The following is a 12,007-nucleotide window of genomic DNA, read 5'->3' as shown; positions in this document are numbered from 1 at the left end:
ATTGATCATCAACTCAGCATTTCTGGCTGATGGCTTCTCCAAATGCTTCAGCTTTGTCTTTTGCACAGATGTTCTGGACTCCTCCATTGTTGAGGATTGAGATATTTGTGGAGCTGCCTTCTCCAGTAAGTTTAATTGCCCATGGCTGGATGTGGCAGGACTGAAGAGCTTAGATCTGACCCGTTGGTTGTGGGATTGCTTAGTTCTGCCACTTGCTGCTTGGCACACAAGTAGTCCTGTGTTGTAGCTTCACCAGTTGACACTACATTTAAAAAAAACAAAACAAATATGCCTGGTGTTGCTCCTAACATGCCCTCCTGCACTCTTCTTTGAACCAGAGTTGATTTCTGGTTTGGTGGTAGTGTTAAGAGTGCGAGATATCCCAGGCTGTGAGGTTACAGATTGTGATTGAGGACAATTCTGCTGCTGCTGATGGCCCACAGTGCCTCATGGATGCCCAGTCTTGAGTTGCTAAGTCTATCCCATTTAGCACGGTGGTAGTGCCACACGACATGATGGGAGAATATGCTCAATGTGAAGATGGAACTTTGTCTCCATAAGGACTGTGCGGTGTCATTTCCATCAACGCTGCCATGGACAGATGCATCTGTGGCAGGGAAGTTGATGAGGATGAGGTATAGTTTGTATTTCCCTCGTGTTGGTTCCCTTACCACCTGCCGCATCTTTGGGTTGTGGGGGCGAAACCCATGCAAACACGGGGAGAATGTGCAAACTCCACACGGACAGTGACCCAGAGCTGGGATCGAACCTGGGACCTTGGGGCCGTGAGGCAGCAGGGCTCTGGTGCCTTGGTTGATGTGGGGTGGTCGGTCCAGTTTCATTCCTTTTCACTCCTTTGTAGTGGGTGAATACAACTGAGTGGCTCGCTAAGCCCTTCCAAAGGGCATTTAAGACGTTGCTGTAGGTCTAGAGTCACATGTAGGCAAGACCAGGTATAATGGCAGGTTTCCCTCTCTAAAGGACATGAGTGAACCAGTTGGACGTTTTTAACAATGGTTCCATATATTTTGTGTTTAAATTCCACCATCTGCCGGTTCAAACCCAGGCCCCCAAAGCATTACCCTGGGTTTCTGAATTACTGGTTAAGCGACAAATCCACTGCACCACCACCACCACCCCATGGCAGGAATGAAATGGATTTCACAGTAAGCATACATCTTACTGTGCATGAATTGTGTTTTCTTAAAGTAAAATGGTGACTGCAGTTATTGGCAGCAGAGTCCCAAGGATGTCACTTTCGTGTTGTGTGAGCATGTTCTTCTATTAGTGAACTTCTGTCGTTTTGGAGATTACAATGTAAGAAATGGTTCCGTTAGCAGTCAGTTTTCTGATTTGTTTTTGTTCCTCTGCCTTTCTATTTCTAAGTTGTTCACTGGACTGAGAGCTCCTGCTCGGGGATTGCTGCTATTTGGCCCACCAGGGAATGGGAAGACTATGCTGGTATGTATGTTTTATATCTACCTTAATATATATCCACAGCATTGACATGTCTCTATTGTACTATCTGTTGCAATATCCTTTTCCTGATTTAGTTTAACTTGTCCGAATGTGTTAAGTTAGCCATGGCTCAGTGGGCTGCACTTGCCTCTCTTGAATCAAAAGGTTGTGGCTTCAAGCACTTACAAAAAATGGGTGCATAATTCAGGCTAGCATACTAATACAATACTTGAGGGATCGAATGAAGAGGTAGCGCCCAGTTTAAGATAAGATGTTAATCCAGGGTCCCCTTGGGTGGATGTAAAATGGCACAAATTCAAAGAAGCGCATGATTTTTTTTTCTCACTCTACTTCTCAGCCAATATTTATCCCTTAACCAACACTTAAAGACAAATTATCTGGTCATTATTGCATTGTTTTGTGTGTGACCTTGCTGTGCACAAATTGGCGGATGCATTTCCTACATTACTGCTGTGACTGTTACATAACTGGGTTTTTCCCATGCAGCAAAGGGTGTTAAATGTAACAAATTGTTGAAATGAATTGTTCGAAGAAGTGGCCTCCAGTTTAATCCAGTCTTTGTCAAAGGATTAATGACTAGTTTCCCTCTCCTTGCTTTCACCAGCTTGAGCAGGTGTCGGAATCATCCATGGTTTCTTTTCTTCTTGTAAACCTTTCAGCTTTAGAGTGCAATTTGTGTTTGATCTTTGTAACTTGTACATACAGCTGCTGGTTACTGCTGATCTTGCAGACAACAGACAGATTTGGTGACTTGTACTTAGCAGTTTTGAGCGGATCCCAATAAGCCTGCATTTAGAAAAGCCGTCAGAAAATACAGTTTGACTGTCCCTTGCCATGGTTTCTAGCCACTGTATTCCTTTCAAGCAAGAGCTATGTAAATCAAAGCACAGAGTGGCTTCACTCCTTGCTGACATAGCTGCAACTAAAAAATTGTTACAAAGATTGGTATGTTTTGGTACTCTCTTTAATTTAGGGTAAATTGGGGGAATAAAGCAGTATGTGATCTGTTCTGAATTCTGCCCAACAACAAGCTTAGGTGGCTTGCTGGTCAACAGGGGGCCCACGTTATCTTTCTGGGAAGATGGTGTGAGGTATTCCCACCTGCAAATAATGACCAGTTCTACAGTGGATAGACTGTTAAGCTCCAAGTCTCACAAGGAGGTATTATGATTGTCAGATTTTGTTAATGGTTATAGTTTAAACTATCTATTTTGAGATAGAATGAGGTTGAGCGTATAGAGGATAGCTAATTGGCATTTCTACCGGGATACAATGCTCACATGATTCATGCTGCTGTGGAGAGAGGCTTTGAAATGCGAAGAGTCCAAGCCATTATAATATGACCGTACAGGTTTCTAAAGACATCCCTCCTGCAGGACTCTGAGAGAAAGAGATCCGAGAGGTAAGGTGGCTATGCAGAATGCAGATGGGAGCGCACATTTGATTGGAAGAGACCAAGTTCATGAGGATTTAAATGAGACTGGAAGATTTGACTAAAGGAAGGAATCTCTCGCCTTGAAAGGTAATTCAGGGATTAGAAGTTATCTGGCTGGAAAGGGGAAAAAGAAAGCAAGCCACCTGGAGCTAGGACTGGCTTTTAACTGGGTTCCTGGAATATGAAATGTCCATTTAAAGGATGGAGTATAACCATGTAGATGTGTTATGGTGTTATTTTCTTCAGTCATTAAACTACAGAATCTTGCCCCATTTAACGTGACAGAATATAATTTGCCTATGGAAATAGTGTTTGCTCAATGTTGGTTTTAATTGGTTACATTAAAAATCTTAAAATTTGAAATCTTGTATGATACTTAAAATTATTGGTCTCTATGCAGATTATAACATCTGGGAAATGTGGAACACCGTGTGGAACTTCGTGTCATTGTGCAGAGTCAGCCTTGTCTTTGTGGTGCAAACTAGTTTGTTGTCAGCATGATTGGTGGTGACCAGCTGTTGCATGTACAAACCACATGCTGTAAAATCAAATGCTAAAGTTTACAGTGTACACCTGAAAGTCTACAGAAAGTAAGAAAACTTTAGGTGATTGTGACACCTGCTCAAACTAATAGGAAAAGCAAAATTGTTCATTAATTCTTAAACACTGGAATTAAACTTTAAAAAGGGTAATTTTTTGCGATAGTTCACTTTAGTAATGCTTGTCAAGTACCATGACCATGTAAAAGATGCTCCCTCGAAGTATTGAAAGTACGTGGATGTTTGCACATTTTTGCCTTTTTTGCTTTCTTTCTGATGATGTCTGTAACTGTTTATTAAGCCAAAAACTACCTCAATAAAATTGTTTATTAAAAAAAAAGATGCTCCCTCGGTAGTTTGTGAGATAGGAATTTGTGTATATATGCACCCCCCCCCTTTAATTTGTGCGTCGTTCCAGTTGAAATAACATAGCAGTCAAGCTTTATTTTTAATCAAGATAAAGTTTAGTTTATTGTAAAGCCACTGCAGAAAGTTACTTGAATAAAAGTGATAACAATTTTAACTAAAATATAAAGATTAAAATGCAGCTAAAGAATAATGATGCTTCAAGGTGAGATTTCAAATTTGTCTCTTTGCGATATCATTACAGGGCTGATTGCTTGAATTCCATCTTTCCAAAGTGAAGTGTTTGAAACTTAAGGTTTGATTTAGCAGCTGGGATGACTTGTGAAGTCAAAGAGTCAGCGTTTTCCTTCGTAAGTGGACTTGATAGGTAGAACAGATACTGGGAGAGATCATAGGCTCCTTTCCTTACTGGAAACCGACAGGTACCGACACTTGCAGATGCAACCTGCCATTAACTGGAGGTGGGATCCCCAGATCCCGACATATCACTGGGGTTTCCCATTCTATGCACTTGCAGAGGTTTGCTATTGGCAGGACCGGAAGATCCTGCTGGCGAGTACGGCCGTAAAATCCTTTGCGTTTTTAATGACTCTTAGTAGCCAACTCCCGGAGATATAGTTTGATAAGCTTTGGACAAACACAGAAAGGTTCCAGGTTGTCTATCCATACTTTAGTTTTGAAAAAAAGCTTTTTGTTTGTGACGTTATGCGTATGAAGTAGAATTTCATACATATCTCTAAATGCAAAGTTACAGCAGTTGTCCAGTTCAGTTGGCTGGATGGCTGGTTCACGATGCGGAGCGACACCAGCAGTGCGGGTTCGATTCCCATACTGGTTGAGGTTATTCGTGAAGCCCCTGCCTTTTCAGACCCTCACCTGAGATATGGTGACCCTCCGGTTAAATCGCCCAGTCAGCTCACAAACAGCCTATGATTCTCTGGCACTGTGGTGACTAAATGTACAGATATATTTATTTGGGATAGAGTGACTGTAGAAATTAAACAATGAGAAAGAAAACTTTGGTGGGATTTACCGTTCTCTGACGCTGATTTCATAATCGGCGACTGGGCGGAGAATCCCCTTTCAAACCAAAATCGGGGACGGCGCCGGTTTGACACAGGTTTTGAACGCTCCGCCCCCTCTGAAATGATGTCACACGCCGTTAGGTCGGCCTTAACGCGTCGCCTAAAGGCCCATCCCCGATGCTCCGCCCCCGATGGGCCGAGTTCTTGACCGCGCGGTTGACATGTGTTCTCAGTGGTCGGGAATCTGGTGTGGTGGCTGCGGACTGTGTCCAGCGCTGCCACGATCGGGCGGGAGCCATGCTGCCGGCTGGGGGGACTGGTGGGGGGTGGGCAGGGGGGCACTATCTAGCAGGTCGGGTCCGGGCATGGCTGGCGCCATGTTTTATGTTGCAACTGCTGCAGGTCATCGACGTGCACATGCGTTGCCACAGACCCGGCCATTCTCCAGCTCTTTTTATTGTGGGAGCCAGGGGTTTTATGCAGTGAGGGGGCGCCGCTGTTTATGTTTGGCGGAAAACGCCACCGCTCTGCTCCACTTAGGCTCAAAAACGGTAAATCCAGCCCCTTGTGTTTGTACAGCACCTTCCATGGTCTTGGGAGATCCCAGAGCACTTTGCAGCCAAAAGAAGAATGGTCATTACTGTGCTAGCAACGTGAAACAGGTTCATGACAAATCAGCAGGCATCTGCCATTTCCACAAAGGTCCTTTCCATGCTCCTGGAAAAGAGCTTCCACAAGACTGTTCAGCAGTTTAACAGATTAGCATTTGTTATATTGTTGTGTGCATTTGTTTGTATGAGTAATAAACTTTAAATAAATCAATAGCGAGGGTAGGTCCGATCAAGGACAGTAGCGGGAGATTATGTATTGAGTCTGAAGAGATAGGAGAGGTCTTGTACGAGTACTTATCTTCTGTATTTACAAACGGGTTGGGCCATATTGTTGGAGAGGACAGTGTGAAACAGACTGGTAAGCTCGAGGAGATACTTGTTAGGAAGGAAGATGTGTTGGGCATTTTGAAAAACTTGAGGATAGACAAGTCTCCCGGGCCTGACGGGATATATCCAAAGATTCTATGGGAAGCAAGAAATGGAAATTCCAGAGCCGTTGGCAATGATCTTTTCGTCCTCACTGTCAACAGGGGTGGTACCAGGGGATTGCAGAGTGGCGAATGAAATGAAAATCGCTTATTATCACAAGTAGGCTTCAATGAAGTTACTGTGAAAAGCCCCTAGTCGCCACATTCCGGCGCCTGTTTGGAGAGGCTGGTACGGGAATGTGCCCCGTTCAAAAAAAGGAATAGGGATAACCCTGGGAATTACAGGCCAGTTAGTCTTTCTTCGGTGGTAGGCAAAGTAATGGAAAGGGTACTGAGGGATAGGATTTCTGAGCATCTGGAAAGACACTGCTTGATTAGGGATCGTCAGCACGGATTTGTGAGGGGTAGGTCTTGCCTTACAAGTCTTATTGAATTCTTTGAGGAGGTGACCAAGCATGTGGATGAAGGTAAAGCAGTGGATGTAGTGTACATAGATTTTAGTAAGGCATTTAATAAGGTTCCCCATGGTAGGCTTATGCAGAAAGTAAGGAGGCATGGGATAGTGGGAAATTTGGTCAGTTGGATAACGAACTGGCTAACCAATAGAAGTCAGAGTGGTGGTGGATGGCAAATATTCAGCCTGGAGCCCAGTTACCAGTGGCGTACCGCAGGGATCAGTTCTGGGTCCTCTGCTGTTTGTGATTTTCATTAATGACTTGGATGAGGGAGTTGAAGGGTGGGTCAGTAAATTTGCAGACGATACGAAGATTGGTGCAGTTGTGGATAGCGAGGAGGGCTGTTGTCGGCTGCAAAGAGACATAAATAGGATGCAGAGCTGGGTTGAGTAGTGGCAGATGGAGTTTAACCCTGAAGAGTGAGAGGTTGTCCATTTTGGAAGGACAAATCTGAATGCGGAATACAGGGTTAACGGTAGGGTTCTTGGCAATGTGGAGGAGCAGAGAGATCTTGGGGTCTATGTTCATAGATCTTTGAAAGTTGCCACTCAAGTGGATAGAGCTGTGAAGAAGGCCAATGGTGTGCTAACGTTCATTAGCAGAGGGATTGAATTTAAGAGCTGCGAGGTGATGATGCAGCTGTACAAGACCTTGGTACGGCCACATTTGGAGTACTGTGCAGTTCTGGTTGCCTCATTTTAGGAAGGATGTGGAAGCTTTGGAAAAGGTGCAAAGGAGATTTACCAGGATGTTGCCTGGAATGGAGAGTAGGTCTTGCGAAGAAAGGTTGAGGGTGCTAATTTTCTCATTAGAACGGAGAAGGGTGAGGGGCGACTTGATAGAGGTTTATAAGATGATCAGGGGAATAGATAGAGTAGACAGTCAGAGACTTTTTCCCCGGATGCAACAAACCATTACAAGGGGACATAAATTTAAGGTGAATGGTGGAAGATATAGGGGGAATGTCAGAGGTAGGTTCTTTGCCCAGAGAGTAGTGGGGGCATGGAATGCACTGCCTGTGGAAGTAGTTGAGTGGGAAACATTAGGGACCTTCAAGCGGCTATTGGATAGGAACATGGATTACGGTTGAATAATGGAGTGTAGATTAATTTGTTCTTAAGGGTAGCACGGTCCCAGGTATGATTCGGGCTTGGGTCACTGTCTGTGCGGAGTCTGCATGTTCTCCCCATGTGTATGTGGGTTTCTCCGGGTGCTCCGGTTTCCTCCCACAGTCCAAAGATGTGCAGGTTAGGTGGATTGGCCATGGTAAATTGCCCTTCGTGTTGGATGGGGTTACTGGGTTATGGGGATAGGGTGGAGGTGTTGACCTTGGGTAGGGTGCTCTTTCCAAGAGCCGGTGCAGACTCGATAGGCCGAATGGCCTCCCTCTGCACTGTAAATTCTATGATAATCTATGATTAATCTAGGACAAAGGTTCGGCACAACATTGTGGGCCGAAGGGCCTGTTCTGTGCTGTATTTTTCTATGTTCTAATAGTACTTAAATGATCTTGAGACACACGGTTTTATTCTTATTCAGTTATTGGCAGTGCTCTGATGTTCCAGCTGGGTTAAAGTACCACATGGCAAGCTTTTGACCCATTCAAAAGATCAAGAACGTTTCATGTTAGGGCAGCACGGTGGCATAGTGGTTAGCACAGCTGCCTCACGGAGCTGAGGTCCCAGGTTCGATCCCGGCTTTGGGTCACTGTCCGTGTAGAGTTTGCACATTCTCCCCGTGTCTGCGTGGGTTTCGCGCCCACAACCCAAAAATGTGCAGAGTAGGTGGATTGGCCACGCTAAATTGCCCCTGAATTGGAAAAAATAATTGGGTAATCTAAATTTTAAAAAAAAGAAAGAGAAAAAAAAAGAACGTTTCATGTTTGTTCCCATTGATTTCTATACGGTTGACGGTAACAGTGTCACAATTGGCTTGACTCTTGAAGGCTTGGAGTTTTGTCAAAGATCTCAATTAAAAGCAATAGGTGTGCATCCTAAACGATGTGTTGTGTGTTAAGCATTTATTGTTTCTCAGTCACCTCTACTTTTTCAATTTAGGCTAAAGCTGTGGCCTCTGAATCCAGTGCAACATTCTTCAATATCAGTGCTGCAAGTCTAACCTCCAAATACGTGAGTAAACATGACAGCCTGCGAATGAGATTAAAAGCCTTTCTTTTGGTTATTGGTTTAGTTCTTGTCCTTTATAAATTGAAGAGGGGAAGAAATGAAATGTCTCGCCTGGGGATTTCACAAGACTCGGAGACTGAAACACAGTGGGCTGAGAGGAAAATGCCTTTGTTTTTCTCTTAGAACAAAATATTTTTACTGTTCGTTCATGTCAGATTTTTGATATCTCCATGGAGACTAAAATACTGAAGTTGCATTAAGAAATAAGAAAAACAGATTTTACTGTAACTAAGTATTTTAAGTACTCTGCAGTTTGTGTTCAGAACAGATTTTGATGGTAATGTTTTGAGAATTTACAATTATTTCAATAGGAGTGTTAAATTGTTTGATCACTTTCTAAGGAACTGTTTCTGTTTTAGGTTGGCGAGGGAGAAAAGTTAGTGAGAGCTCTCTTTTCAGCAGCTAGAGAGCTACAGCCATCCATCATTTTCATTGGTGAGTGCAGCACCAAATTCAGTGAGCCACATCTGGAAGCACTGTACACAACTGCAGTGCTGGCACTTTGCAAGTTCTGTCTGTCGGTGTGAGATTCTGCCTTATTTCTGAATATGTTGATCCTTCTTGCAGATGAAATCGACAGCCTCCTTTGTGAGAGGAGAGAAGGAGAGCATGATGCAAGCAGACGCTTAAAAACAGAGTTTTTAATAGAATTTGATGGGGTGAGTACTGGTGGCCACAATCTGTCATATATTGACTTTTAAGAGCAGGATGTGCAATCAGGGATATATTGATTTTTTTCCCCAAGAACTAGGTTTGAACTTGACCTAAGTTAGACCACAGGAACATAATGGTTGACTTTGTCAAATATCGAGGAGCACAAGGAGGTATAACATTCTGCAAATTGTGGTCAAAATGGATGTTACTGGTGTATATTTTTGGGTTCAACATCACTGAACTTTCCTGTAAATGGACTTTGTAGTTTGTAATCCAAATCCATTGACATGATTATGCGACCTTGAGGCTATGACAATGACAACCCCTCATCACGTGTCTAACTTACTACAAGTTTGCACATGCATTTCAAATAGGCATCTGATTTTAAAACTCTGGTGAGATGAGGTCAATTGTTAACCAAGATGCTGGTTTATTTCACACACAGTGCACAATATTATTTGTGGTAAAATTCAGTCTATTTCACATTACTGCACACCACACAAGAAGTAACAAAGGATGTTACTTTGTATTAATGGTCCGAAATAATTTTGCAGACCAGCAACTACTTATTACAATAAAATAGTTCTTCTCATTGCAGTCATGGGACTTTCCCTGCCTCCTTGACTTGCGGTTTCAACTCTGGCTTCCTCCCAACTAGAATAAAAGTAGGCTGCAGTAAGTCAATGTCTTGACTTCTAACCTTCTCCGTACTTTGGGATCAGGATTGCCAATCAAAATTGCTATTTTGAATCACAAACTGTACTCCTCTCTGCAGTGGCGTCTGTGTCCTATTCAACTGAAGGACTCAATTGACCTCCATGAAAGGAAGCCGTTCTAACATTTTGTGAACAAACTCACAATTTTGGTTTGAAAAAGTGATGTGAGAAGCACAATTTTGTTGACCGTTGCATCTAGTGTTGGAGCAAATCTGTATTTCTAAGTAGCCTGTTGGTGTCCTTGGGAGTAATTTTGACTTGGGGTGACCACGGATCAGTCTCTGAAACAATGTTTTTACAGATTACTTTTGAATTCCAGTGCAACAGTTTTCGTGATACAGTTAATCTCTCAGAGAGGTGGTCCGTGTGTACACTGGCAAAGCTTTGAAAGAGTGAACGTCAAGTCTGCAATGGTTTCATCCTCTTGGAGAGTTGTCCATCACCTGCATGGCTGTCAAGCTGAGCATATCTAATATTGGTGCCATTCACTGCCCCAGGTTCATTCTCCTGAGGGAACTTGCGAGTAGGAAAGTGTAGTGGTAATGTTACTGAACTAGTAATTCAGACAATGAACACTCCAATCTCTCTCCAGTTTGTGAATTTGAATTTAGCTTTAATAATCTGGTAATGAAAAGCCAGTGCCAGTACATTTGACCAGGAAAGCTGTTGAATTGTCATAGTCACCTAACTGGTTCACTAATGGCCTTTAGAGAAGGAAACCTGCTATTCTGTGCTATTATTTAGCTCACTCGGCTAAGGTTTAGCTCACTCGGCAAAATCGCTGGCTTTTAAAGCAGACCAAGCAGGCCAGCAGCACGGTCCGAGTCCCGTACCAGCCTCCCCGGACAGGCGCCGGAATGTGGCGACTAGGGGCTTTTCACAGTAACTTCATTGAAGCCTACTCGTGACAATAAGTGATTTTCATTTCATTTCTTGCCTGGGCAGGGTCTATCGGTGATTCCTGACCTGTACCAATGTGATTGACTCTTAACTGCTTTCCAAAGTGACATAACAGGCGCCTCCGTTACATCAAACCGCTACCAACAGTTTGAGAAGAATGCACATCACCATCTTTTCAGGGCAGCTATTGATTTAATCCTTTGTTGCTCAACATTAATGTTGCCATTAATGCTCCTTTTTAAAATAAAAGCAACCTGGATATGTTTGGTATAATATGCATTGACAAGATCTCTCCCTTGTTTTTAGGTACAATCCACTGGGGATGACAGAGTTTTAGTAATGGGAGCAACAAATAGGCCGCAGGAGCTGGATGAGGCTGTCCTTAGGTGAGTAGCCTGTCTCTCTGTAGCACTGAGGCTAGGAATACCGTGTTTAGTAGACTAACCTGCTCAGTTGTAGTTGCACAGTTCACTAGGCTGGATGGAATTTTGATGTAGCTAAGAAATCCCCTTTTGTAATGAAATCCTCTTCGAACTTGGCAGAATTTGAGCATTAGGAATTTGCTGGCTCAGTATAACTGAGTGATGTTTCAACTGGGGGACAAAGAGCACTTAACAAGACTGCCAGTTTATCAGCAGGCCTTTGAACATCTCTGACCTTTTAGGCAAACCAAACTTTTTTGTTAAAAGGTTCTGTTGCAGCGGCTTGGCTAACCAGGCTGTGTTTTTGACTAAATATGTTGCTTTTTCTACTTTTATGTGTTCTGATGTTAAAGCAGACTATGGAACAGTAGCATTCAGTTTCCTGAATTGTGCTTGTTTGAAATTACTGCCTTCTGTTTTGCTTAGTGGATATTATACACTCGTCCGAGTCCTGGGGTCATGTGTTCAAGTCTCAAAGGTTTGAGCCCATAATGCAGTACTGAGGAAGTGCTGCACTGTCAAAAATGCTAAACCAGGCCTAGTTTGCCTTCCCAAGTGGACACAAAAGATGCCCAATGGGGCACTGTTTTGAAGATGAGAAAGATGTGTTTGCTTGATTGCCCAATTTTGTATTGTCACAAATGCCTAGATAACCTTGCTGTAAAATAGTGCCAGAGTTGTGTACACTACTCCAGATATGGCTACAGCATGGCTAATGACCCTCCCCAATAATACCTTTCACAAAGGGACCTGGAAAAAAATACTTGAAGGGAAGTATTTGCTGGCCCATG

General features: G+C 43.3%; 1 protein-coding gene across 2 annotated transcripts in view; it reads left to right on the top strand.

The window, feature by feature from the left end:
• spast (spastin) overlaps positions 1-12,007 on the top strand; it is an 82,369-nt gene that overhangs the window by 39,583 nt on the left and 30,779 nt on the right. For both annotated transcript variants that reach the window (XM_038800591.1, XM_038800592.1), the window contains 5 exons: positions 1,387-1,461; positions 8,396-8,467; positions 8,884-8,959; positions 9,092-9,183; positions 11,101-11,180. In XM_038800591.1, the coding sequence (XP_038656519.1) occupies positions 1,387-1,461; positions 8,396-8,467; positions 8,884-8,959; positions 9,092-9,183; positions 11,101-11,180 (395 nt within the window). The remainder of the gene's footprint in view (positions 1-1,386; positions 1,462-8,395; positions 8,468-8,883; positions 8,960-9,091; positions 9,184-11,100; positions 11,181-12,007) is intronic.

The sequence above is a fragment of the Scyliorhinus canicula genome, chromosome 6 (genome assembly GCF_902713615.1).
Source record: "Scyliorhinus canicula chromosome 6, sScyCan1.1, whole genome shotgun sequence".
Lineage (NCBI taxonomy): Eukaryota > Metazoa > Chordata > Chondrichthyes > Carcharhiniformes > Scyliorhinidae > Scyliorhinus > Scyliorhinus canicula.
Note: the sequence above shows the minus strand (reverse complement) of the source record. Positions and strands in the feature narration are given on the sequence as shown.